Source organism: Wolffia australiana, chromosome 2 (genome assembly GCF_029677425.1).
Source record: "Wolffia australiana isolate 7733 chromosome 2, ASM2967742v1".
Classification (NCBI taxonomy): Eukaryota; Viridiplantae; Streptophyta; class Magnoliopsida; order Alismatales; family Araceae; genus Wolffia; species Wolffia australiana.
In genome coordinates this window covers 1,492,501-1,517,472 of record NC_135836.1, presented here as the reverse complement: position 1 = coordinate 1,517,472, position 24,972 = coordinate 1,492,501, and the positions used below count along the sequence as shown (strand labels likewise).

The 24,972-nt window shown below is 41.0% G+C and overlaps 2 protein-coding genes across 2 annotated transcripts; both read right to left on the bottom strand.

Annotated features, from left to right (window-relative positions):
- LOC144716503 (uncharacterized) lies at positions 1-4,047 on the bottom strand. The gene is made up of 3 exons (XM_078591632.1): positions 3,808-4,047; positions 2,019-2,352; positions 1-359 (listed from the first exon to the last, which is right to left on the bottom strand). The coding sequence occupies exons 1-3, from the start codon at positions 3,813-3,815 to the stop codon at positions 147-149; spliced, it is 555 nt and encodes a 184-aa protein (XP_078447758.1). The 5' UTR covers positions 3,816-4,047; the 3' UTR covers positions 1-146.
- Positions 4,048-9,345: 5,298 nt separating this feature from the next.
- On the bottom strand, positions 9,346-21,895 carry LOC144716500 (ATP-dependent caseinolytic (Clp) protease/crotonase family protein). The gene is made up of 8 exons (XM_078591630.1): positions 21,504-21,895; positions 19,573-19,742; positions 11,296-11,370; positions 10,748-10,838; positions 10,597-10,648; positions 10,264-10,367; positions 10,117-10,193; positions 9,346-9,715 (listed from the first exon to the last, which is right to left on the bottom strand). The coding sequence occupies exons 1-8, from the start codon at positions 21,694-21,696 to the stop codon at positions 9,539-9,541; spliced, it is 939 nt and encodes a 312-aa protein (XP_078447756.1). The 5' UTR covers positions 21,697-21,895; the 3' UTR covers positions 9,346-9,538.
- Between the last annotated feature and the right edge of the window lie 3,077 nt (positions 21,896-24,972).

Here is a 24,972-nt window from a genome sequence, read left to right as displayed (position 1 = left end):
TGGCGAAAACAACTTCAATATTACTTAATAACGAAAAGTGTCTCGGCACATTTTTTATAGATAAACAAGTGGATAATCACCATCATCATTATCTTAGTTAGAAAGTGAAAGATAAGCGTACCGTGCAATTTTTTTGCGTGATTCTTCTACTGCTTGAAGGAGTAGAAAACCGTGGATATGTAGAGAACAAGAGCGGTTGATACGAGGATCACAAGTGTAGCCACCGCTCGTGCCGTTGCCTGGCTGCCGCAAGACAACAACCCAAGTCTGATCTGAATCACATTGACCATGGACAGAACAAGAAAGATACAGCCGAGCACCGATCCGCAAGCTGAAAGCAGCATCCCGAATCTCAGCACCTATTAATGATGAATAAACTTTCAAGAAGTCAATGAAGATGAATCTTCATGTTATGAAGTCAATGAAGATTAAGATTCTCAAGGAAAAGAATATCAATTTTCAAGAGCTGCGTCCCAACACACATCAGATGATAGCAAAGACTGGAGTTCTGTCATGTCGGCCATGTTCCCACGAGGATAGACTGGACGTCACGTACGGGGTCGAACCCAATAATTTAAAATAAAAAATTATGATAGTCCTAAAAAAATACATACTTAGACATGTGGGCTGTTGCAGTATATAATAAAGTATTGTTATATTTCCACAAGGACGAGACACTATCGTTTGTTGTCAGTGATGAGGATGACAAGGCGACGAGTCATCATCATCATCCCATCATTATTCCCGCCAGACGGTATGCTGACAGTGTTGATTTAGTCACATCATCAACCCTCCGACTCAGCTGATGAGACATGCTGGCAAAATCATCATCCAACGAGGAGGGCTACGTATTTAAAGGGTAAGGCAATGGAAATGAGAAAGACAAAAATGCCCCTAATGGGCTTACTAGACAGAGGGGATCGTAACATCCTCCTCATCCATGACCACAGCAACCATGACAAGTATGTCCTCCTATCATTTAAATACTGGTGTGACGAAAATGCCCTTAATGGGCTTACTAGACGGAGGGGATCGTAACATCCTCCTCATCCATGGCCACAGCAAACAGGACAATTATGTCACATTCCTCGCCCAATATAGTGATGACGACTACTACGTCATCGTCATCCCAGTAAAAGACAACTGACGAACATGATACATCGTCATCCAAAGTACAAATGACGATGACAACGACTATTTCATTATCGTCCTCCCAGTGAAAATGAATGATGGCGAAGATGACGACACGTCATCTTCCCATCCATCTTCTCCAGTGCCAAGGGACAGGACACCATATGAGGTATCCTGTCCCTGTAGTGCAGGGACGCGGACGGGACGATTTTTTCGTCCCGGGACAAAAAAATTGTCCCATCCAAGGTTACGGACGAATTTCGGGACAAAAATTCGTCCCGGGGACCACTGGACGGGACGGTTTGCGTCCCGTGGGACGAAAAAACCGTCTGTCCGGAGGTTTCGGACGATGGACGGACGGAACTGGACGGAAAACCGCCAGATTCACATCCGACGGTTGAGATGTTGCCGCGTGGCCTCGCAATGGCAATTTGCATCAAAGTCCATGTATTTTTACGTGCGTGCAAATGGACGCCACTCAGAAATAATTGTAGATATGTCCATTTGCGTTCTATCTCCTCAGTAATTCCCTAAAAAACTTGAAAAAATCCATATTAATAAATTAAAAATATAAAATGGGTAATTCGTCCGGGATGAATTTCACGACGAAAATTCGTCCCGGGAGGACTGGACGGGATGAAAAACCGTCCAGAAATTATTGGACGGGATGGTTTTTTTGTCAGTGGACGAAAAAGCATCCCGTCCTTTGTCCCTGAGCTAACATCGGAAGTAGGACGGGACGAAATTCATCGCGTCCCGTCCTTCGTCCATGTCTGGGACGATCCGGAACTATAACCGTCCCGTTCTGCATCTAAAATCACAAGATGGGACAGGACGGGACGTGCACGCGTCCCGTCTCGTCCAATCTGGGAACTGAATGGTGTTACCTTGATGTTGATGTGGGCTCGGAATGCGTCATCTACGTTCTTGCTGTTGAGCAGATTAAGGGCGAGTTTTAGGCCCTGAGCAACCAGGCTGGAGAAGAGGAAGGAGCTGAATGCCACCACTTCGAACACCAGTAGATTCTCTGCGACTTGGATTCCTGCATCGCAGGCTGATTTGCCTTCCAGACTGCGCTCGCCTGGCGCAGCCACGGATAGGCCGACGAAGACGGCAATGGTGAACAAAGAGTTCACGTTCACCAACCCGTCAAGCGCTGTGACATGAATGTCTGTTGTTGTCTGTGATGATCGGTTGCAATCTTTGGGACTCTGATCAGATCTGGAAGAAGAAGCGAAGATCGGAGTTGAAGGTAGTGATAAATCTCGGATCTGAGAAGGATATTATAGTTCCATGATAGAAGAATGCTGATGATAAAAAAGTTGTCAACGCCAGAGCTCATGATGGCGATAAATCTCAAATCTGAGAAAGATCTTATGGTTTCATGATCCAAAAATGCTGATACGATAATGAAAAAATTAAAGCCAGAGTTGAAAATGCTGATAAGTCTCGGATCTGAGAAAGATATTATGATTCGTTGAGCAAAGAATGCTGATGATAAAGAAAAATGTCCACGCCAATCTCTTGTTTGTTCGACAAATCTCGTACATCATCAACTTTTAAATCTAAAACATCAATTTGGAACTGACTACAAAATTTCACAATGATAGATAGTATAACTATGAAAAGTTTAAGCGATCAAAAATATGCTAAGATTATTAATTCTCACAACAAATTCAGCTAGGGAAAATGTAGAAAGAAGAATCATCAATGAAAAAGAGGAAACACTTAAGTCTGTTGTGAGAAACTGATGACAAAGTTGAGAAGTATTCTAGCCCGAGAAAGCTGGGGTTTATTTGATGTCAGAGTTGAAAGTGGTGACAAATCTCGGATCTGAGAAGAATCTTACGGTTCCACGTGCGATGAACGCTGATATGATCAAGAAAAATGTCGACGCCAGAAATGAAGATGCAAATCAATCTCTGATATGAGAAGGATCTTACGGCTCCATGAGTGAAAAATGCTGATATGATGAAGAAAAATCGCGACGGCAGAGTTGAAGATGGGAATAAATCTCGGACCTGAGAAGAATCCTATGGTTCCACAAGCTAAAAATGCAGATATGATCAAGAAAGATATCGACGCCAGAGTTAAAGATGGGAATAAATCTCGGACCTGAGAAGAATCCTATGGTTCCGCAAGCTAAAAATGCAGATATCATCAAGAAAAATACCAACACCAGAATTGAAGATGACAATAACTCTCGGCCCTGAGAAGGACCTTGTGGTTCCACAATCTAAAAATGCTGATATGATCAAGAAAAATATCGACAAGAGAATTGAAGACGCTGATAAATCTCGGATATGAGAAAGATCTCACGGTTCCTCAAGAGCGAAAACTGCTGATACGATCAAGAAAAACGTCGACGCCATAGATGACGATGCTGATATGAGAAAGATCTTACGGTTCCACGAACGAAAATGCTGAAATGATTAATAAAAATATCGACGCGAGAGTTGAAGACAATAATCAATCTCGGATCCGAGAAAGATCTTACGGCTCCACAAGAGCGAAAACTGCTGATACGATCAAGAAAAACGCCGACACCAGAGTTGACGATGCTGATATGAGAAAGATCTTACGATTCCAAGAACAAAAAATGCTGAAATGATTTACAAAAATATCGACGCGAGAGTAGAAGACGATAATAAATGTCGGATCTGAGAAAGATCTTACGGTTCCATGAGCGAAGAATGCCGATGATGAGGAAAAATCTCGACGCCAATCTCTCGTTCTCTCTACAAAATCTGGCAACGGAACTGATCAACGCCGGATATTCCAGCTGAAGAAGTCTTCTTCTGCGCAGATCTACGAAGCGAATCTTGGATGGATGAGCGTAGTGCAGATTTCGGGGAGAAGCTGGAGCGCAAAAAAAGGAGGAAGAAGAGACGTGCGCGGGAGAGGATTACAAAAAAGAGGACGAAATAGCCCTTTTATAGTATTTGCAGAAAGAGGGACCTTTTCTGTAGATTTAAAAATGTAGATCTAGTTCGGACGGATGACGTGTTTAAAAGTGCACATGGCGTACGGACGGATGACGGTCGGTGACGGACGAGAGTGTGCCGTCTAGTTTGGGACGTCTCATGATCCGTATCGCCTCCCTGAGTTTTGACAAAACCTTTCACAATTTAGTCACAGGCCATGGGCCAGCACTTCTGGTCCTCTCTCTCTCTCTCTCTCGCCCTCTCTCTCTCTCTCTCTCTCTCTCTCTCTCTCTCTCTCTCTCTCTCTCTCTCTCTCTCTCTCTCTCTCTCTCTCTCTCTCTCTCTCTCTCTCTCTCTCTCTCTCTCTCTCTCTCTCTCTCTCTCTCTCTCTCTCTCTCTCTCTCTCTCTCTCTCTCTCTCCAGCACTCTCTCTCTCTCTCTCTCTCTCTCTCTCTCTCTCTCTCTCTCTCTCTCTCTCTCTCTCTCCCGCTCTCTCTCTCTCTCCAGCACTCTCTCTCTCTCCAGCACTCTCTCTCTCTCCAGCACTCTCTCTCTCTCCAGCACTCTCTCTCTCTCCAGCACTCTCTCTCTCTCCAGCACTCTCTCTCTCTCCAGCACTCTCTCTCTCTCCAGCACTCTCTCTCTCCAGCACTCTCTCTCTCTCCAGCACTCTCTCTCTCTCCAGCACTCTCTCTCTCTTGGTCTCTCTCTCTGTCAGCCACTCTCTCGTTCTATTGGTCCCTCTATGTCTCTCGCTCGCTCTATCAGTCTCTTGGTCTCTCTCTCTCTCACAGTGTATCTCTCTTGCTTGCTCTCTCTTTCTCTCTCTCTATCTCTCTTGGTCTCTCTCCTCTCTCTCTCGGCCTCATTCTCTTCCTCTTCTCTCTCTCTCTCTCTCATGATTTTATACTCCATCACCACTGTCATCCATGATGGCCATCACATCACGTCACTCATTCTATGACCCTTCATCACCATCACGTCATCCATCACTAGAATTTTGTCACGTCAGTCACTATCACACCCTAATAAAACATCATATAACACCATCATGTCCCCTTGTCTTACGTCTGTCACCATGACGAATAACATGAGGGATGCCATTTGTTGTTCCCTATGGCCGAGAAGGGTAATTACGATGGTTCGAGACTGGTTCCATCATAGTCCTGCATCCCACTTTATTTGAGTTATCCAAAGCCGTTTGAGAACCATCCCATCCAAGATCCATTCTATTTGAGAATTGTCTCGTCTGAACACATCCCACTTGAGAATCGTGTTGTCTAAGTACCATCCCATCCAAAAGCTGTCCCCTATGAGAACCATTAAATCCAAAAACCATCTCGTCGGATAACTGCATTGTGCAACTACAAACCCTTCTAGAAGCCATCCCATCCTAGAACCACCCCGTCTAATAATCGTTTATCAGAGAACTGTTCCTTCCAGAAGTCATCACATACGTAAACCATCCGTCAAAGAACTGTCCCGTCAGGAATTACATCCTGCCCAAGAACCATCCATCCGTCACATATGAAAATTGTCCCATCTGAGAATGATCTCGTAATGAAACTATCATGTTGGTGACTCTAGGACGAGGATGCTACTCTATCCCAAGTAGAGTGCATCATTGTATACGATGGGATGTTCAAACGATTCTAGATGGTTTTCACCAGTGTCCTGTCCGACTATATTTGAGTCGGCAAAAACTATTCGTCTTGGAACTGTCCCAACCAGAAATTGTCCTGTTTGAGAACCATCATGTTTGGATACTATCATGTCTAGAAACCATTCCAGCGTTGTTATTCCCATACCTTTTTTAGTCTAGAGTGTCGAAGTTGATGGATATATATGTGGCCGTCAAGCCAATTGCACATTCCATGTCTTGTTCCATGTTCATTAATACACCATATTCACTATAGTGCATGTGTGATGCTTATAATGAAGTCCATGAATACATGATCTGAATTATTGAATTATGATGCGATCATAATACAGAGATCACTGCTCTTTTAGCATATGTTCTAAATATTCCATATTCGAAGGATATCAGAGAAGGACATCGAAATACCCGGATAGAATAGCACTATCTAGCCTCGCTCATATGATGAGTATGGCCGTTCCCGTAAACATTAGTGTGGGGACACTAATGATAGATAGTGGATGCTCTTTAGTGGAAAGAGTTCACTGAATTGATCTATACGAATCCACGACTAGAATTATACTGAGGTGTAGCTTGGGCCCCCACGTATTAGAGATTCAACCTATTGTTTGGGTTAAATCGATCCAACGTTAATTAATCTATATGATGATATAGTTATTTAATTTGGAAGGCCAATAAAGGTTATAGAGCCACTAGAGTCATTCATTAGACTGACACATGGGCCTAGAGGGTCACACACAAATGGTGTTTTGGAAGTCGAAAGATATACTTAAGTTTTGGGGGTTTTTATGAAAAATACCCACTTAGTATAATTAGGGGAAGGCCCTGAATGAAATTCACTAGGCCAAAATTGTTCAGGGGCATGCCCCTTCTTCTCTCCTCTCCCCATGACTTCTCTCCACTCCTGATGCAATCGGGGCAGCGTAACGACGGCGATGGATGTTGAACGGGGCTCAGCAACAAGAAGCAGGAGATCCGACATGCCGAGGACTGCGTGGATACATCTAGAGGCTACATACTTTAGCAGCTCGACTCGCCTCGCTCTGGGATCCAAGAAATCACGGATGCGATCCGTGCACAAGTTCTTCGATTCAATGTTTTGATTATGCCATTTGATTTCGCTAAAGTCTTCCGCTGCGAATCATTTTTGAAATTTTCAGCCACATTTAGGCCTCTAGAACCCAACAAAAGTCAGTAGCCAAACTCTTAAGGGAAGCACTATTTACTTTGAAATTTTAGGGAAGAAAAATCCTGAACAAAATCATCAGTCCACCGTGCAATTCCTACGAATGGGATGGTTTTGTTGTCCCCTGACAAAAAAAATCCTGCCTGTAATCTTGTGGAAGGATTTCAGCCACCCATGAAAAGAGCCCCCACTCTCCAAGATTAGAAATACATGTTTTCAACCAGCCTATTCAGATTTTTATTATTTTATAAATTTTGAGGTTTTTCATGTTAAATTGGCTAAAAAGTTTCTTCCTTTAAAATCAAATCATTACCATATTAATAAGTAGTAGAGGGTTTTCAATATTTTTACTACTCAAATTAGATCAAGATTAAATTTTAATGTGAGTTAATAAATTCAACTTTCAAATCAAGTAATTAAAATTTTAAAATTTCCCAGAAGTTCATGTATTTTCATGTAAAATTATATATAAATGTTTGTTCTAAAATGTTCTTCCTTCCATTTATTTGTTGAGTACAAGCCCCTAATCTTAATCTACTTATGCAGTCAATGCACTAACCTACTGATTTTTTTCCTAAATGTGAATGCAACTATTTTTCACCATTTGAGTCATGTGGTGAGATAATATAACTTTTCCCTTTTTAGATATAATATGCTTACACTTTAGGGAAATAATATGAAAATATGGAATTGAGAATCAGTTGGTTGTCTTTCTCATAAGAAAATGATTAGTCTATTTCCATAACGTGTGAGAGGTAGTGGAGATCTTCCAAATTCTAAACAATTATATTTCCAACAAAATAAAAAAAATATGTATTAATAAATGTGTTTTGCGGCAAAGTTAGTCTGCAAAACTAGAACCACTAGTTATTTGGCCCACAATTTGTAATAGAATATTCATGTTGTCTAATTTTTCTCAGGGCGCGGAAGGAAATAGGTCTTCCTTGTCTCTAATAAAATGGTGGGATTAGGGTATGGAAACAATGTTTGAATGTTAGCTTTTACTCTTACTTACAAGTGCTCAGGAGTAACTAACAGGATGAAGCATTGTATCAATTGGAAACATCTGACTTCAACAAAGCTTTAGAAATGAGAGAGTAAAAAATTAGAAATTATCTGGGTTACTACAACTAATGTTTGATACTGCATGTCTTATCATTTTTCATGCATCCATCAGATCCTCTGCAAACATAATCTTATACACATAATATTAGTGAAGCTGCACATTACAGAAGACATTATTAGATTCTGATACTAACTCCTAACTACTTTACATAGAGGCGCTATCCCAATAACTCATATTTTTTAATAAAATTCATATCACTCAACTGAACATGAACGTATTGCATCATTGACCATGTAAAGTAAACATAAAAATCACAAGAAAACATAAAAAAATTGATGATTCATCTGAGGCGAGAACGAACCTCGCAGGTGGAAGTTTGCCAGTTAAAGAAAGAACTGGCGGAGAAGGATTCTCAGCTATGCAAAAAACCAGCCAAAAAATCAGCGGACGATGAGCTGTCCTGGCTGAACTCTCTGAGCCGCGAGACCAGCGAAAACGTCCAGGAGCGCATCAACCTTCAAAAGGCACTGCCAGAGCTCGAAGAAACAAACCTCAAAAGCTGAACAGAGCTTCAACATCTCGACGAAGCGATTGCCAAGCAGCAATCCGTCGAAAGAGACAAAGCAGTCGTTCAAATGCTGAGGCTGAGACGACAGGTGATTCTCGATAAGGATAAGGGAAATCTTCCTTATACCCAATGATTTATTCCATGAATTTCTGAACCATACACATAATCATATTCTACATACTTCAAAATTTGCACAAACCGAACCGCACACGGGTCTGCGCGATGATCTGTGCGAATTCGTTATTGTTCTGTTCGGAAAACTGAACAGAACGAACAATTTGCACAAATTCACACAAAAAGAACATAACAACCATGTCTACTCACATCCCAACATCAATCAATTTACAGTTGTTTTGTTGCGTTGAATTAGTCACACTTGGGAAACTTGATACATTAGTGCTCAACAACCTTTTTTTTTATACCAGTGCCCTTTAAGATCATAATTTTATAATATTGAGAGCAATGTCTTCTGAAAGCCTTGATTGAACAAGTCATCATTGCATAAGATTGTATAAGACTTGACAAAACAAGTCAATAAATGACAAACATAGCAAAATCTACTGACAGAACTTAAGTCAAGACTCTCGATGGAAAAGCCGACAACATAATACAATCTGATGAAGCAGCACAATCAAGGGGCTGACTTTCCTGAACTGTAAATTTAAGATGAAGTGTAGTGCATACCCGTAATGCTCATCTAAAGAAAGAAAAAGAGGAATTATTTCCCCATTGATTGTAAGGTCAAAACATCACATCAAGTGAAGTGATATGATATAGATGCATAAATATACATATAGATAGAGAGACAGAACATAGGAGAAAGAGAGAGACATCCTGCACTTATGGATTGTAGAGTTAAGATAAAGTGTAGTGCATCTATATATTGGTCATCTAAATAAAGAAAAGGATGAATTATTTCCCAATTGACTGCTAAAGACATAGATAGAGAGATAGAACATAGGAGGAGAAAGAGAGAGATATCCTGCGCTTATGAACCAACCAAACTTCATTTTCCTTTATAAATAGGCTTCCTCTTCTCCGAAAATGCAGCCAATCCCTCGAGACGATCTTCTGTATTCAGAAGTTTATTGTAGGAGTTTTCTTCCACTTCCAACGCAGAGGACATCTGAAGGTCTAGCCCGCTGTTTATTGCATGTTTGGCCATCCTTATAGCCACTGGACCCTGAAGAGAGAGAGAGAGAAATGTGGTGCTCAAAGGAAGAGAGATGATAGGTTCCATACCTTGCTTGTTATATAACTCATGCTTCAAGAAAAGATCATATAAGAGAAATAAAAAAATGAAGCAGATTTAGTAACAATTCAAAAAAATGAAAAAGAACAAAGTGAAAAAAAGCTTTTATTTTCCTTCCATACATTCCAGCTATAGTATTTTTACCCTGGTGGGTCTCTCTCTCATTTATTAAATGTCTGCAACCTTGGATTAATGGTTGGTTAAATAACAGGCGATCGGAAACTTTCTTGAATGATATTCAAGAGAGGTTTTTATGTCATTCACTTTCCACGAAATGACTAATAAGAAAACAATTACCTTTTGGTTGTAGTTCAAAAAAAAAAAAAAATTACCTTTTGGTTGATTTCTCTTGAGATCTCAAGGGCCTTGTTATAAGCGTCACCAGAAGGAACACAGTGATTAACAAGTCCTGAGAGAAGAAGATATGGATGAGAGTACTGAAAAACATACAAGAAATAAATAATAAGCAATCAGTTTACCGAGGGACACTGCTTCTTTGGCGTCAACCTTCCTACCGGTGAAAATAAGCTCCTTGGCTAAACCTTTTCCAATAATTCTAGGGAGCCGCTGCGTTCCACCTGCCCTAGAAATATAAAGCAAGATCTACAGCACGGATTGAAATGCTTTGAAACAGATTTTTATCTCTAATGAAAGAATCAAGGGGTACTATTGAAATATCCCTTTCTTTAGGTCCCATCCCTGAAAATAGGGTCAGGAACCCTATAGTTTATGGTTTTATCTTCTTTATCCAACAAAGAAAATAAACAAGAGTTAATTTTTTTAATGAAGAAATGGGGGTGAAAAAGCAATACCCAGGTATTATAGCCAATCCCGTCTCCGGCAAGGCAAGTACAGCCTGTTCACCTATGAAAAACACAATTTCTGGGATAAGAGTAAGTTATAAGGGAGAAAAAAATGTTCCTTCAACAGAGAATATAGAGTTTGGCATTGTTCTAGGGTTACCACATATTCTAAGATCACAAGAGAGAGCCAGCTCTAGCCCTCCGCCAAAGGCAGTTCCTTCGATGACGGCGATTGTGGGAATAGGAAGAGCCTGATTGAAACCAGTTCTTGAGAGTAAATGAATTTTGACTACGGATAATGATTCTTAACACACTGGGAGGGTCAACCATCAATTTTAATGATTTATTTCACAGAACTCAAGCAAAACTGAAAGTCGTAAAAGAAATTTTATCCTTTCCAAAGGTGTAGGAAGATGGCAATTATGGGAATAGGAAGAGCCTGATCAAAGCCAATGTTTAGTAGGTAATTAAATTGCGATAGTAGTAAAAAATATTATCACCTTCGGTGATTAAACATCAATTCTTTCAGAAAAATCATCAAAAAAGGAAAAGTATTAAGTAAGAGCAAAATTTTAGACGGTTTTGGGAGGCAGGTGAATTGGGAGAGTCAAAAACCAATTTTTGTGATTTCTTTAGGAAAACTGACCAAAAAAAGGTAAAAAAATTAGAGGAAATTTAATCATTCCAAAGTTGTGAGGAGATGGAAACCTCCAGGAAGGTGAATGCTGATCGCAACGAGTTGACAAAGTCCATCACCTCTGCCGGGCTCATAAGCTTGCGCTCCTGAAGAAAATACAGATTCAATTATCCCTTGCCATTCAAAACCTTATGAATTAAATAAACTCACAATTGACAGGCATAATTATTTAAGTGATACGGGCTATAGATACACAAACCAAATTGAATATCTTGATACAAAACCCTTTTGTATGATACAGAAAAAGGAGGCATTAGGCGTGCTGGAGTTTTGAGAGCGAAATGGAATAATAAATTTTAATTTAACCAATCCCTCTGAATTTCACGTAAGCAGAGGAATTACAGTAGATAATTCGATCGCAGGCCCCATTCAAGATTTGACTTAAAAATTCACGCTTTGACAAACATGGCGAAAGAGGAACATGGAAAAACAAGAAGTCCAAATGGGACTGTCTTCCTACAAAAATTTAGATCAATTGATGTAGAAAAATGTTGATTTGGGTATACGGAAATCAACGAGCATCCAATGGAAATTTGCCTACCGCATGGGTGAAAAGTACGATTAAAATTAACAATGAGGCCTTGAATTGTCCATTTTCAAGTCGACAATAATTTTCCTCGGCAGTAACAAGGTAAAAGCATGTTAAAAATTCCATGCAATCAACAAGACAGTATATACCGTTCTCGCTGCTAAAAAATATTGAATATAGAAAGAATGAGCCTCCGGGGACAACTTAAAATCTATTAAAGTAAGCGCAACACATATACTTTGTGAGAAAGTTTTTATGTAGTCCTGGAGAACATCCAATCAGACTAAGAAAACTCTCTAACAAAAAGTGTCATACACTGGCTGTTCTCTGTGAATGATAGAGATGAGAATGGACTTAGAACTATTGAGACGTCATATCCCCATTATCATCATCGTCATCATTAGGGATGGTGGTTGATTGAAAATTCTTCATTGACATCATCGTCATCTTCGTCATCATATCAATGCATGGCATAGACGAATGACGATGACTATGATGGACCTTGGAAATTAGGGATGGCGACGATGGTGAAGACATGATTACATGATTACATGATTACAGGATCTATCTTAGCATGGAAATGAATGGATATGAAAACGACTCATGGAAACTTGATAGCAATTATGATGCCTATTCCTCATCATCCAAGGGGTTCTGCAGTGGACAGGCGATCTACTTCATGCGATTGTACATTCTTGGGTGGAAACTATGCTTCCGGGACGCGGACGGGACGATTTTTTCGTCCCGGGACGCAAAATCGTCCCGTCCGAGGTCTCCGGACGACTTATGGGACGAAAATTCGTCCGCTGGCCACCGGACGGGATGGTTTTCGTCCCGTGAGACGAAAAAATCGTCCGTCCGGGGCCCCCGGACGAGGGACGAACGAATCTGGGCATACAACCGCCGGATTCACATCCGACGGTTGAGATGTTGCCACGTGGCATCTGGGGAAGGCGAGGGAGGGGAGGAGAGGGGGAGGCCATGGCAGAGGAGGCGGCGGAGGAGGAGGAGGGTGCGGCGGAGAAGAGGGGGAGGCCATGGCGGAGGAGGCGGCAGAGGAGGAGGGTGCGGCGGAGGTGGCCGGCGGAGGAGCAGGCGGCGATGGCGGCGTTGAAGGAGATAGCGTCGGGGGAGGGGAGGCGGAGGAAGACGGAGAGGGCGGAGGGGAGATGGCCGCTGCGGGCGTAGGCGGCGAGGAGGGATTTGAAGAGGAAGAGGGAGGCAGGGGAGGAGGGGGGAAGGGGAGTTTGAGCGCCGCCGCGGAGGTCGGGGCTCCGCCGGAAGAGCGTTTTTCGCCCGGGACGAAAAAATTCGTCCCAGGAGGACTGGACGGTACGAAAAATCGTCCCGAGATAATTGGACGGGACGGATTTTTTGTCGGTGGACGAAAATCCGTCCCGTCCTTCGTCCCTGAGATTATGTCGGACGTAGATCGGGACGAAGTCCGTCCCGTCCCGTCCTTCGTCCCCGTCCGGGACGATCAGGAAGTATAGTGGAAACCTTATCACATATCGCAATAAAAAACAGAAAGTGGTGGGAAGATCTGTGATACGATCCCAGTAAGAGTATATGAAAGAAGAAAGAGAGGAGGCCAGAAAGGCAGCGGGCCAGCTGGCGCTGAGCTGGCCAAATAACCACCCTTCTTGAAAGGGTAGTTAGTTAGGAAATAAAAGAGTATAAATAAGGAGCGAAGGGGGAGAAGAAGGAGAACGGAGCATTTCGGGTTTCTTGAGCAAGGGGTCGGGAGGAGCAGAGCTGCATTCGGCGAGCTGCCTCTACGGTGATCTTGAGAAGAAGATTCGAAGGCGACGTGGACTTGTACCAGAGTACGAGGAGCGGAATCAAGATCCTTCTGTAAGTCTTAAATTCCAGCAGTTGCTTTTACCATTTGGGACTGCATTGTATCATTGGTATCAGAGCCAGGTTCTTGGCTTTCCAATGACGTTGAAAGAGGTGGAAGCGAGATTGGAGGCGAAGGAGGTGGAAATGGGCGAAATGAAAGAGGAACAAAAGAGGTTAGGGGAAGAAATGAAATTGTTGCGAGATGAAGCAAAGGAAAATGGTGAAATGCTAAGGCAAGTGCTCAGAAGTCTAGCAATGCTGAATCAAGGTAATGCACCAGAAGAACGACCGAGTATGGACGCCGGCCAGACAAGTAAGAAGAAAGGGAAGAGTCCTACAATGGAATACGTGGATACCAGGAAGGAAGCGCCCATAGATAATGCAAATCGAGCACAAATGCAGCTAGCCAGAAGTAAGATGGAAGCACCTAAGTTTCGGGGAGATGACGTAGAAGGGTGGGTAAGAGGAATGGAAAGATTTTTTCAGGTTCAGGAAGTGCTAGAGGAAGATCTTATTGATGTGGCTATGGCCAACCTCGAGGGTGAAGCATTGCAATGGTATCTGTGGACGACGGATCGTTACACATTTACAGGGTGGAACGATTTTAAGATTCAAATAGGAAGGAGGTTCGACGAAACACTGGGCGATAATATCAAGCATCAGTTCATGGACATCAAGCAAACAGGGACCGTAAAAGAGTACAGAAAAGAGTTCGAGAGGTTATCTGTTTATCTGCCACCCATGCCTGAAGACATAATGTATGACATTTTTGAAAGGACTCAAGGTGAAATCCAGACAGAAATGGACGTCGAAGAATTCTTGGGACTGAGAAGATTGATGGACTTGGCGTTGAAGACAGAGAAAAGATTGAAGGCCTTATGGCAAGCATGGGAGCACCATTGCATGGCAAGAGGAGAACATCGAGCAGTGGTCCACGTTTCCAAGGAGTAAGGCTACCAACATCGGTCCATCAGGAGCGAGTGGAGGCAACTTTTCCTCGACTAAGTGGAGAGAATCAGAGACCCAACAAGAGGCGCCGCATACAGGAAGAAAATCATGCTCACTGGTGAGGAACTCCAGAAAAGGAGGAGAAGGGACTGTGCTATAACTGTAATGAGAAGTTTGGTCCGGGTCACGGTGCAAGAAGACCTTACAGATTGTGATTGTGGCGAGGAAGAACGTGACAATGGCGAACCAGACGCAGTTGCTATCTTAGAAGGCGAAGAGGACAACTCTCCAGAAGCACAATTATTGTCCGCACATGTCTCACTTAATTCCATGTTAGGATGGAATAATCCCAGATCGATTAAATTGATGGGGAAATTGAATGGCAGAGAAATCATAGTGCTTATTGACAGTGGGGCATCTCACAATTTCTTGGGTACAGGACTGGTGGAGGAGTTTCAATTTCAATGTGATACCTCTGTTTTGTTTGAGGTAACTTTGGGCAATGGGGAGACCAATAAAGGCCAAGGTCTATGTTTGGGAGTCAAGTATACACTTCAGGGGATAGAGATGAGTAGTGACTTTTTACCTTTCCCATTGAAGGGCATCGACATGATATTGGGTATGGCGTGGTTATCCTCTCTGGGCTGGACTCATATCCATTGGGAGAAACATATCTTAAAATTCAGAAGAAGGGAAGAGGTGGTTACCTTAAGAGGAGATCAGAGGTTGACCAAGGCCATAAATCCTCATTCGGCCGATAAAGAGATGAAGAGGAGTCAATTTCTGATGATGGAATTATATCGCCTAGACCATTGTGTCACCTTGCCACAAACGCTATCAGAGAAGGGGTTAGAAGAGAAACTCAGACTAAGTTTCCCCAGGGTCTTTGAACCACTGACGGCTTTACCACCTGAAAGACCAACAGATCATGCTATACAACTGTTACCCCAGGCCCAGCCTATCAATCAACGACCATATAAGTATTCATTTTTGCAGAAGGATGAGATTGAGAAACTGGTACAGGAGCTGTTGAAGGCAGAATTCATTCGACAATCACATAGTCCCTTCGCAAGCCCAGTCTTACTGGTTAAGAAGAAAGATGCCGGATGGCGATTTTGTGTTGATTACCGTGCACTTAATAAAATAACTATACCAAATCGATATCCAATTCCTGTGGTGGAAGAATTATTGGATGAACTCCATGGCGCATTATTGTTTTCCAAGTTAGATCTGAAATCGTATCATCAGATCAGGATGAAAGAAGAGGACATTCATAAAACTGCATTTAAAACCCATGAAGGGCATTATGAATTCGGTTATGCCCTTTGGGCTTATGAACGCCAGCTACATTTCAATCTCTTATGAACCACCTGTTTCATCCATTACCTCAGAAAATTCTTACTGGTGTTTTTGATGATATATTGATTTACAGTAAGTCATTGGAAGACCATGAGTCACATTTGCAACAAGTCTTTACTGTCCTGGCTGATAATGATCTTCATGAATCCCAAAAGTGTCAATTGGCTTGCAATCAGTTGGAATTCTGGGGCATTGGATTTCGCATCAAGGAGTTATGGCGGATAAGAGCAAGGTGGAGGCGATGGTGAGCTGGCCCGTGCATCAAGAATCTCAAGCAACTGCGAGGGTTCTTGGGTTTGACAGGGTATTATTGCAGGTTTGTCAAAGAGTACTCCTTGAAGGCCGCCCCTTTAACAGCATTGCTGAAGAAAGATGCATTTGGGTGGAATGTAGACGCGCAAGCTGCATTTGATCGACTTAAACTAGCAATGAGTTCTACTCCAGTGTTGGCCTTACCAAATTTTGAATTACCTTTTACCATCGAGACGGATGCATCAGTAGGCATTGGTGCTGTCCTCATACAGAATGGACGACCCATCGCTTATTTTAGTCAGGTCCTTCCCAAGCGGAGCCAAGTCAAATCTGCTTATGAACGTGAATTGATGGCTATTGTCCTGTCAGTGCAGAAATGGCGACACTATTTGACACATTTGCCTTTCATTATCCGCACCGATCAGTACAGTCTTAAATACTTATTGTGTCAGAAGCAGATTCAGGAGCCGTACAGCAAATGGGCTTACAAATTACTGGGGTTTAATTTCGAAATTGAATATAAACCAGGGAAGAGCAATGTTGTAGCTGATGCATTATCCAGGGCCCCATCATCATTGGAAGTCAATGCATTGCAAGTGTCCAGGTTCCAGCTATTAGACCAAGCGATCATCCAACAGGAGGTGGGTCAGGATCTGAAATTTCAAAAAGTAATTAAGGAGTTGCGACTCAGTCCATTTTCCTATCCAAAGTTCAAATTATACAAGGATACCCTACTGTACAAGGGACGACTGGTGCTTACGGGGACTTCTTCATTACTACCAAAAGTGTTACAGACCTATCATGATTCAGCACCGGGGGGGCATACGGGATGCAAACGAACCTATAAGCGCATTGCTCAAGACTTATACTGGCCACGCATGAAAGATCACATAAAGAGATATGTGAATCAGTGTCATATTTGTCAAACTAACAAGATATCTTCCCTCTCACCTGCTGGGTTATTACAAGCTCTACCCATTCCTGAACGCATCTGGGAAGACATATCGTTAGATTTCATAGAAGGGCTGCCAACATCACACGGATTCAACTGCATTATGGTGATTGTGGACAGACTGAGCAAGTATAGTCACTTCCTACCACTGAAACACCCATTTACTGCCCGAGATGTAGCTGACATCTTCGTCCGAGAAATTATGCGCTTGCATGGGATACCCTCCTCAATTGTTTCAGACAGAGATAAAATCTTTACCAGTATGTTCTGGAAGGAGTTGTTCCGCTTGCAAGGCACCACATTATGCATGAGTTCCTCGTACCACCCCCAAACAGATGGTCAAACAGAGGTGGTAAACAGATGTTTGGAATCATATTTACGCTGTTTTGCTGGTGAGAAACCGAAGTCTTGGTCCAAGTGGCTCCATTGGGCAGAGTTCTCTTATAATACAGCTTTCCATTCATCCATTCAGATGACACCTTTCAAAGCAGTGTATGGGAGGGACCCACCAAAACTTTTGTACTATGGGACCCCTTCATCTCCACTTGAGTCTGTCGACACTCTATTAAAGAGAGATGATACTCTGAAAGTGATAAGAAACAACTTACTAGCGGCGCAATCCAGCATGAAACGCCAAGCGGATAAGCACCGAAGAGACCTTGAGTTTCAGGTGGGGGAACAAGTGTATCTTCGATTACGTCCCTACCGCATGAAGTCCTTAGCAAAAAGGATCAATGAAAAGTTATCTCCAAAATATTTTGGTCCATTTCGGATCTTACAAAAGGTGGGGCCTGTGGCCTACAAACTAGAACTGCCAGACAGTTGTTCCCTACATCCGGTGTTCCACGTATCTAAACTAAGGAAAGCAGTGGGTCCAGGCAGGGTCACGCAATTACTGCCTCCTTCATTTACTGATGATTTTGAGTGGCAGCTATCTCCAGCAGAGGTGGTGTCGGCTAGGAGACGGAATGGACAAGTGGAAGTGTTGATTAAATGGAAAGGGCTTCCAGAAGAAGATGCATCATGGGAACCTCTATCAGTCATCCGAGGGCAATTCCCCGACATCCACCTTGGGGACAAGGTGATAGTCGATGAGGAAATGATATGATCCCAGTAAGAGTATATGAAAGAAGAAAGAGAGGAGGCCAGAAAGGCAGCGGGCCAGCTGGCGCTGAGCTGGCCAAATAACCACCCTTCTTGAAAGGGTAGTTAGTTAGGAAATAAAAGAGTATAAATAAGGAGCGAAGGGGGAGAAGAAGGAGAACGGAGCATTTCGGGTTTCTTGAGCAAGGGGTCGGGAGGAGCAGAGCTGCATTCGGCGAGCTGCCTCTACGGTGATCTTGAGAAGAAGATTCGAAGGCGACGTGGACTTGTACCAGAGTACGAGGAGCGGAATCAAGATCCTTCTGTAAGTCTTAAATTCCAGCAGTTGCTTTTACCATTTGGGACTGCATCGTATCAATCAGGTAATGAAGCAGAATTTCAATCGGTTTGGTACAACATCTGTGAGATCTTGTGGATCCAAGGGATTCCACAGGACCTCGCAATATTTCAAGACTCTCCGAGAGTGATACACTGTGACAGGAAGTCAGCAATTGATACTGAGCACAGTCCGGTACAACTCAACAGAATAAATCATGTGGAGATTGATAGTCATTTACAGAGAAAATCAATTACAATGTCATCCAGATGGACTATATTCAGCCATTGGAAAAAGTTGCTGACATCCTGACCAAGGGTGTGTCAGGGGATACATTTCAAAAGCCATTATCCAAGCCGCACATGCATATCATTTACGCACCAGATTGAGCGAGGGGTTGTCAGATGAGATATTCATTTCTTCTATTTTGTGTTTCAAGTGTTCCTGTCATCTTTAAGACTATTGTGCCTAAAGGGTATGGGTTGTCATACAGACCCCGTGTAATGTCCGCGGTATTAAAACCATGATCTCTATCAGAAAACTTAACGGATCCTTTTTCTGAAAATCTCATTCCCATTCGTCTACTGTTAGACGAGGGGGCAAAAGAGGTGGACCAGGTTTGAGAGAGGAGGACTTCACCAACCACAGTCGTGAACAAGAACTGTGTTATTTGGCACATGTAGAAGCATTCCTGGAAATATTATGTTATGAATCACAAAAAAATGTGGAAAGGTTAATGAAATTGAAACATTGTATTATCATCATCATCATCATCATCTTCTTGCTCTTCATTTGGCATTCATAAAATTTTAATCCCAGAATATATTCTTCTGGATAAGCCCTAAATCTGGAGCATGAAGGATTCCTGGACAGATTAAGCTTAAACGGATAATCAAGATTGGAGGGTACAATCTCTGCACTTACAAGGTTAACTTTTTTTTTTTAATCTAGCATAGAATGGGAAGAAATAGAGAAATCTCACAGACCTTGAGATCAGCACCCGCGCAGAAGACTCTAGAAATGGCGCTGTAAACCATCATGACGTTAGCGGACTTATCCCCACTCAACGAATGCAGAACGCTGCGGAATTCTTTCAGCATGTTCTTGCTGATGGCGTTCTTCGCATCACCCCGATCTAACTTCAATGCCACAATCCCTGCACCCAAATCAGAAAAATAAAAGTTAACAAGAGCTGCCAGAAATGCTCGTCATCATCATCATCATCCTCATCCTCCTCCTCAACATCATCATCATCATCTTCCTCATCCTCATCCTCCTCCTCCTCAACATCATCATCATCATCTTCCTCATCCTCATCCTCCTCCTCCTCAACATCATCATCATCATCCTCATCCTCATCCTCATCCTCATCCTCATCCTCCTCCTCAACATCATCATCATCATCTTCCTCATCCTCATCCTCATCCTCATCCTCCTCCTCAACATCATCATCATCATCATCCTCATCCTCATCCCCGTCATCATCATCCTTATCCTCATCATCATCATCCTCACCCTCATCCTCCTCAACATCATCATCATCATCATCCTCATCATCCTACTACTACTACTCTTCCTCCTCCTCCTCCTCATCATCATCATCATGATCATCCTCATCCTCATCTTCATCATCATCATCAGAAGATGAAGAAGAATTCATAGTAGAAGAAGAAGAATTCTTGCCGACGGGAATGAATAGAAAATGGGTATTAGAGCGGCCAGAAATGCACATCGTCATCATCATCCTCAACATCATCATCATCATCATCATCATCATCCTCAACATCATCATCACCATCATCCTCAACATCATCATCACCATCATCATCATCATCATCATCCTCAACATCACCATCATCATCACCATCATCATCATCATCATCACCATCATCATCACCATCATCATCATCCTCAACATCATCATCACCATCATCATCACCATCATCCTCAACATCATCATCACCATCATCATCATCATCATCATCCTCAACATCACCATCATCATCACCATCATCATCATCATCACCATCATCATCACCATCATCATCATCCTCAACATCATCATCACCATCATCCTCAACATCATCATCACCATCATCATCATCATCATCATCCTCAACATCACCATCATCATCACCATCACCATCATCATCATCCTCAACATCATCATCACCATCATCCTCAACATCATCATCACCATCATCATCATCATCATCATCATCCTCAACATCACCATCATCATCACCATCATCATCATCATCATCACCATCATCCTCAACATCATAATCATCATCATCATCATCCTCAACATCATCATCACCATCATCATCACCATCATCATCATCATCATCATCATCATCATCCTCAACATCATCATCACCATCATCCTCAACATCATCATCACCATCATCATCATCATCATAATCATCCTCAACATCATCATCACCATCATCCTCAACATCATCATCACCATCATCATTATCAATATCATCATCATCACCACCACCATCATCATAATCATCATCTTCATTAGTCATCGTCATCATCCTCATCCTCACCACCATCATCCTCATCATTATCATCATCATCCGAAGAAGAATTCGTGATGAGGGAAATGAACAAACAACCAGGGGTATTAGAGCGGTACAAAATGCTCATCATCATCATCATCCTCATCCTCCTCATCCTCATCCTCATCCTCATCCTCATCCTCATCCTCATTATCATCATCATGATCATCATCATCATGATCATCATCATCATCATCATCATCATGATCATGATCATCATCATGATCATCATCATGATCATCATCATCACCATCATCATCATCATCATCGGAAGAAAAAGAATGCGAAGGAGAAAAAGAATTCGTGACGAGGGGAATGAACAAACAAATGGGAATTCCGGCAATCACCTTCATCAGCGCCGGAAAGTCTCTCCAATTTCACCAGATCCTGATCGAGCGTTTGCACGATCAAACCCCTCTTTTGCACAAAAGGCTTCGACGGCGAGATTAAAGAGTTTATTGGCCAAAATGGGTGATGAAGGAACGATCTTCCGAACAATCCTGCATAACCAGATGCTTGAAATGCCCGAAATTGTTGCATCTTGTGTGCATGCGTTGATCTTCGCAGTAATCTATATGCCTCACTTCTCCAGAAACTATGCTTTACCCTAAATTTCAAACCATACCCTCAATCGGTTTTCTGATGGCCCATCCTCCAACATCGCCGAGCCATGGGAAAAGCTGAAAGCAATTCAGTATAGGAAGAAAGAAACGCATCACGCAGCTCATAAAACAAGGCAATTGATGTTATTTTGTTCATTTAAACTTGTTTTCATGAAATTAATTGACATTATGAATATTCAGGTTCATATTGAGCATTGAAGGTTTAAATAACTGATTCATTTTTGGAGTTATCAATCATAGTAGAGGTGGGAGTGGCTATTTGAGATCACATGTGATTTGCTTAATGTTCAATTTGAGATTCTTTTACCCACAGTAAATAAACTAATCGTGAAGAAAATTAACAATTATGTCTGGAATGATGCAACACATTCACGGCCACTTGAAAGATCCAGAGAGTATAAGAAGAAGGAAAAAGAGGATGATGAGTGAGTGTCTGGGTATCTATGAAAAAGGAACGAGCATGAGCTGCAAATTAATTGAGTTCCAATGTCAAATATGGGAATAAATATCAAGTTTTTCTAGCATATGTCAACTCTAATTTTTTGAAAATAAAACCTTTTTGGACACGAACTCCAGGAAGAAGAATGATGAATTAAGTACTTGAATTCAAGTGTTTCCTATTAGGATTATTTCAAAAATTATGTTGATTTGAATTATAATGTGCATAAAAAGGATTCCTATGCATAGGCACGAAACGGACGAAATAAAATAAATAATTGATTACATTTTTAGATAAGGGATAACCTATTCATTAATCCAGGTACTTATTGAAACAAACTTTGACTAAAATTGATTAAACCTACTCTAGTGACCCACTAGACTGCTAACATAATCAACTACCAGCTCCATATTCTGTTTGACCAGTTTCAGCAGCCTGTTCATCCATACCCCATCCAGTTCTATGATTCGGTGCACAGATCTGATAAGCCCATAAATCTTCAGTTAAATAAAAGTGCATCCTTAAAATATATATTCTGACTTGAACAAATCATTTATGTGTGAAATAAATGATAAAATGACTAAAAAATACAAAAAACTCCAAATGGTTTTGGACTTGATTTGGTGCATAATATTTTCATTTCAAATATTAATTTAATATAACATCACAGACCTCTATTATTGTGCATGAATAATGACAACATATTTAAAATGAATGATAACTGGCATTATTTCACTATTTGAGATGTATTAAATGATGACGATGACAAATAAATGCATGATATATCTGCATGTCATCACCTAGTAACTCAGTATTCATATTAGATGTATAATTTTGGATACATAAACGACTAAAATATTCAGGATGACATTGTTTTTGATAGGTTATTCTTTATTCTATATTAGTCAATAGCTCTCTTAGATCCTTAACTGCTCTGTAGCCTTATCAATTTTATAGGCTGAGAAGATGTTATGTTCGAAAATACATAAAATATTATTAAGAAAATATGAAGAATCATACCTTAAAATATCAGGGCTATAAATGTACATATCAGGGCTATATTTTAAACTGGTTGTTTATCTTTCTAGATAAATACCATGGAAGAATCAAGGTTATAATGTTTTGGAAGGAAATAATAATAAAATTATATTAAATAAATAAATAAAATATAAAAAATAGATTCAGGTGATATTTACTGAAAACATATTTTTAGTAGGTATATCCACCGGCATCCTTGTCTCTGATAGATTCATGAGAAAGGGATGGATCTTAGAGAGAGAAAGTGTTCAAAATGAAGAGATAGAGAATCAATGGTGTAGAGATGTTGGAAGTGGAATTTGAAGACAAAAATTGTAGATATTTTTTAATGAAATTTTGGGAAAACAAACTAGAGGTATGGATCAAATTTTAGAGAGAGAAATTGATGATTATAGAGAAATAAATATGAAAAAACAGGTGTGTATAGTGAGAAAATGATGGAATCGAATGGGAAATGGATAGAAAATGATGGAAAAATGGAAATATAAGTTCCTATAACCTTAACGCAAGTCTATTGAGCCCTCAGTGCTTCCTCTCAAGTCTGAATCCTTATATTTTGCCAGGATCAGACGTTTTTCAATGAAAACAAGAGTTGAGATTGAGTGAAAACTTCAATAAACTCATATCAAGCTGGTTAAGCAGCCTAGATCCTGAAATTTGCCTTCTCCTCCTCGCCAGCCACTTGCTAGAGTATGTTCAGAATGAGGGAAACAGATAGGGAAAGGGAGTATTTATACACAGGGAGAATTACTAAATGATCCCTTGGGGATTTTCCAATCTATTTCATTGCCATTTTGCCTCTTTTTCCCCATTGGTTGAGAGCATTTCCTTGTAATTTTCAGCTTCCCTATTTTATAAAGTATTTGAGAGCCCAATGCAGGTCAGGTTGTGGCCCATCTTCCTCTAGTTGTTCTGTTTAAGACCCACAACACCATTCGTCCATTTCAAACCCATTCGAAGAATCAATAAGATCCCAAAAGTTCTCTATATCATTAATAGTTGCCTCTTTTCATTCTTGTAAATTTCTACACAAGTGGAACTATAAAGTATTCATCAGTAATAAAACTGCTTGACTTCAAAGAAGTCACGGAGGTCAGTTAAAAATAGCTATAATTTGCAGAAACTAGAATTTATAGATGATGCATAAGCATTCAATTAATCCAGATAATAACATGATATTTCAAGATTAATAAGACCAAAATCATCTAAAATGTATGAAAATAGCTATGCATTTATTATGTTATCAACAATTAGTGTAGTGATAAGCTCCGAAATTGGGGTTTTAAATTGTCGGTGCTGTTTTTGAGATTATTAAATAAAATATAAACCTGTACCCAATAATTTTAGTTAATGATGAGTATCGATCGTTTCCAAACTAAGTATATATTTGAGTAAGGGTCAAACCATAGAGAGCCACAAATCAATTAGAATACTTTTTAGGTGATTATATATTTATACATTTCTAGATAAAAATAAAAACTAACTCTAATAGAAGCATTAGTTTTCTTGATTTTTAAGCAAATTCAATGAAGGAAAACCTAAAAAATGTTGATTTTATAACATCAAAGATAAACTTTATTTCAACCCTGTAATATTAAGAAATGAAATAGTCACTACTAAGAATAGCTTACAGTATTTGTTTTAGCAGAGGCCACCAGGGTAGCTACTTAAAATAGCTAGACGTGTCATCACGCAAAAACGTATGGCGGACCTCTA

What these genes read in the sequence shown, in the direction of transcription:
- LOC144716503 (XM_078591632.1), bottom strand. An exon ending in GAGCCCACATCAACATCAAG is followed by an intron (nt 360 to 2,018) that starts GTAACACCATTC and finishes CATCATTAATAG; the next exon opens with GTGCTGAGATTCGGGATGCT.
- LOC144716500 (XM_078591630.1), bottom strand. Translation starts at nt 21,696, where the DNA reads ATGCAACAATTTCGGGCATTTCAAGCATCTGGTTATGCAGGATTGTTC. An exon ending in CAGCATTCACCTTCCTGGAG is followed by an intron (nt 10,839 to 11,295) that starts GTTTCCATCTCC and finishes GGTTTCAATCAG; the next exon opens with GCTCTTCCTATTCCCACAAT. An exon ending in CAAAGAAGCAGTGTCCCTCG is followed by an intron (nt 10,194 to 10,263) that starts GTAAACTGATTG and finishes TTCTTCTCTCAG; the next exon opens with GACTTGTTAATCACTGTGTT.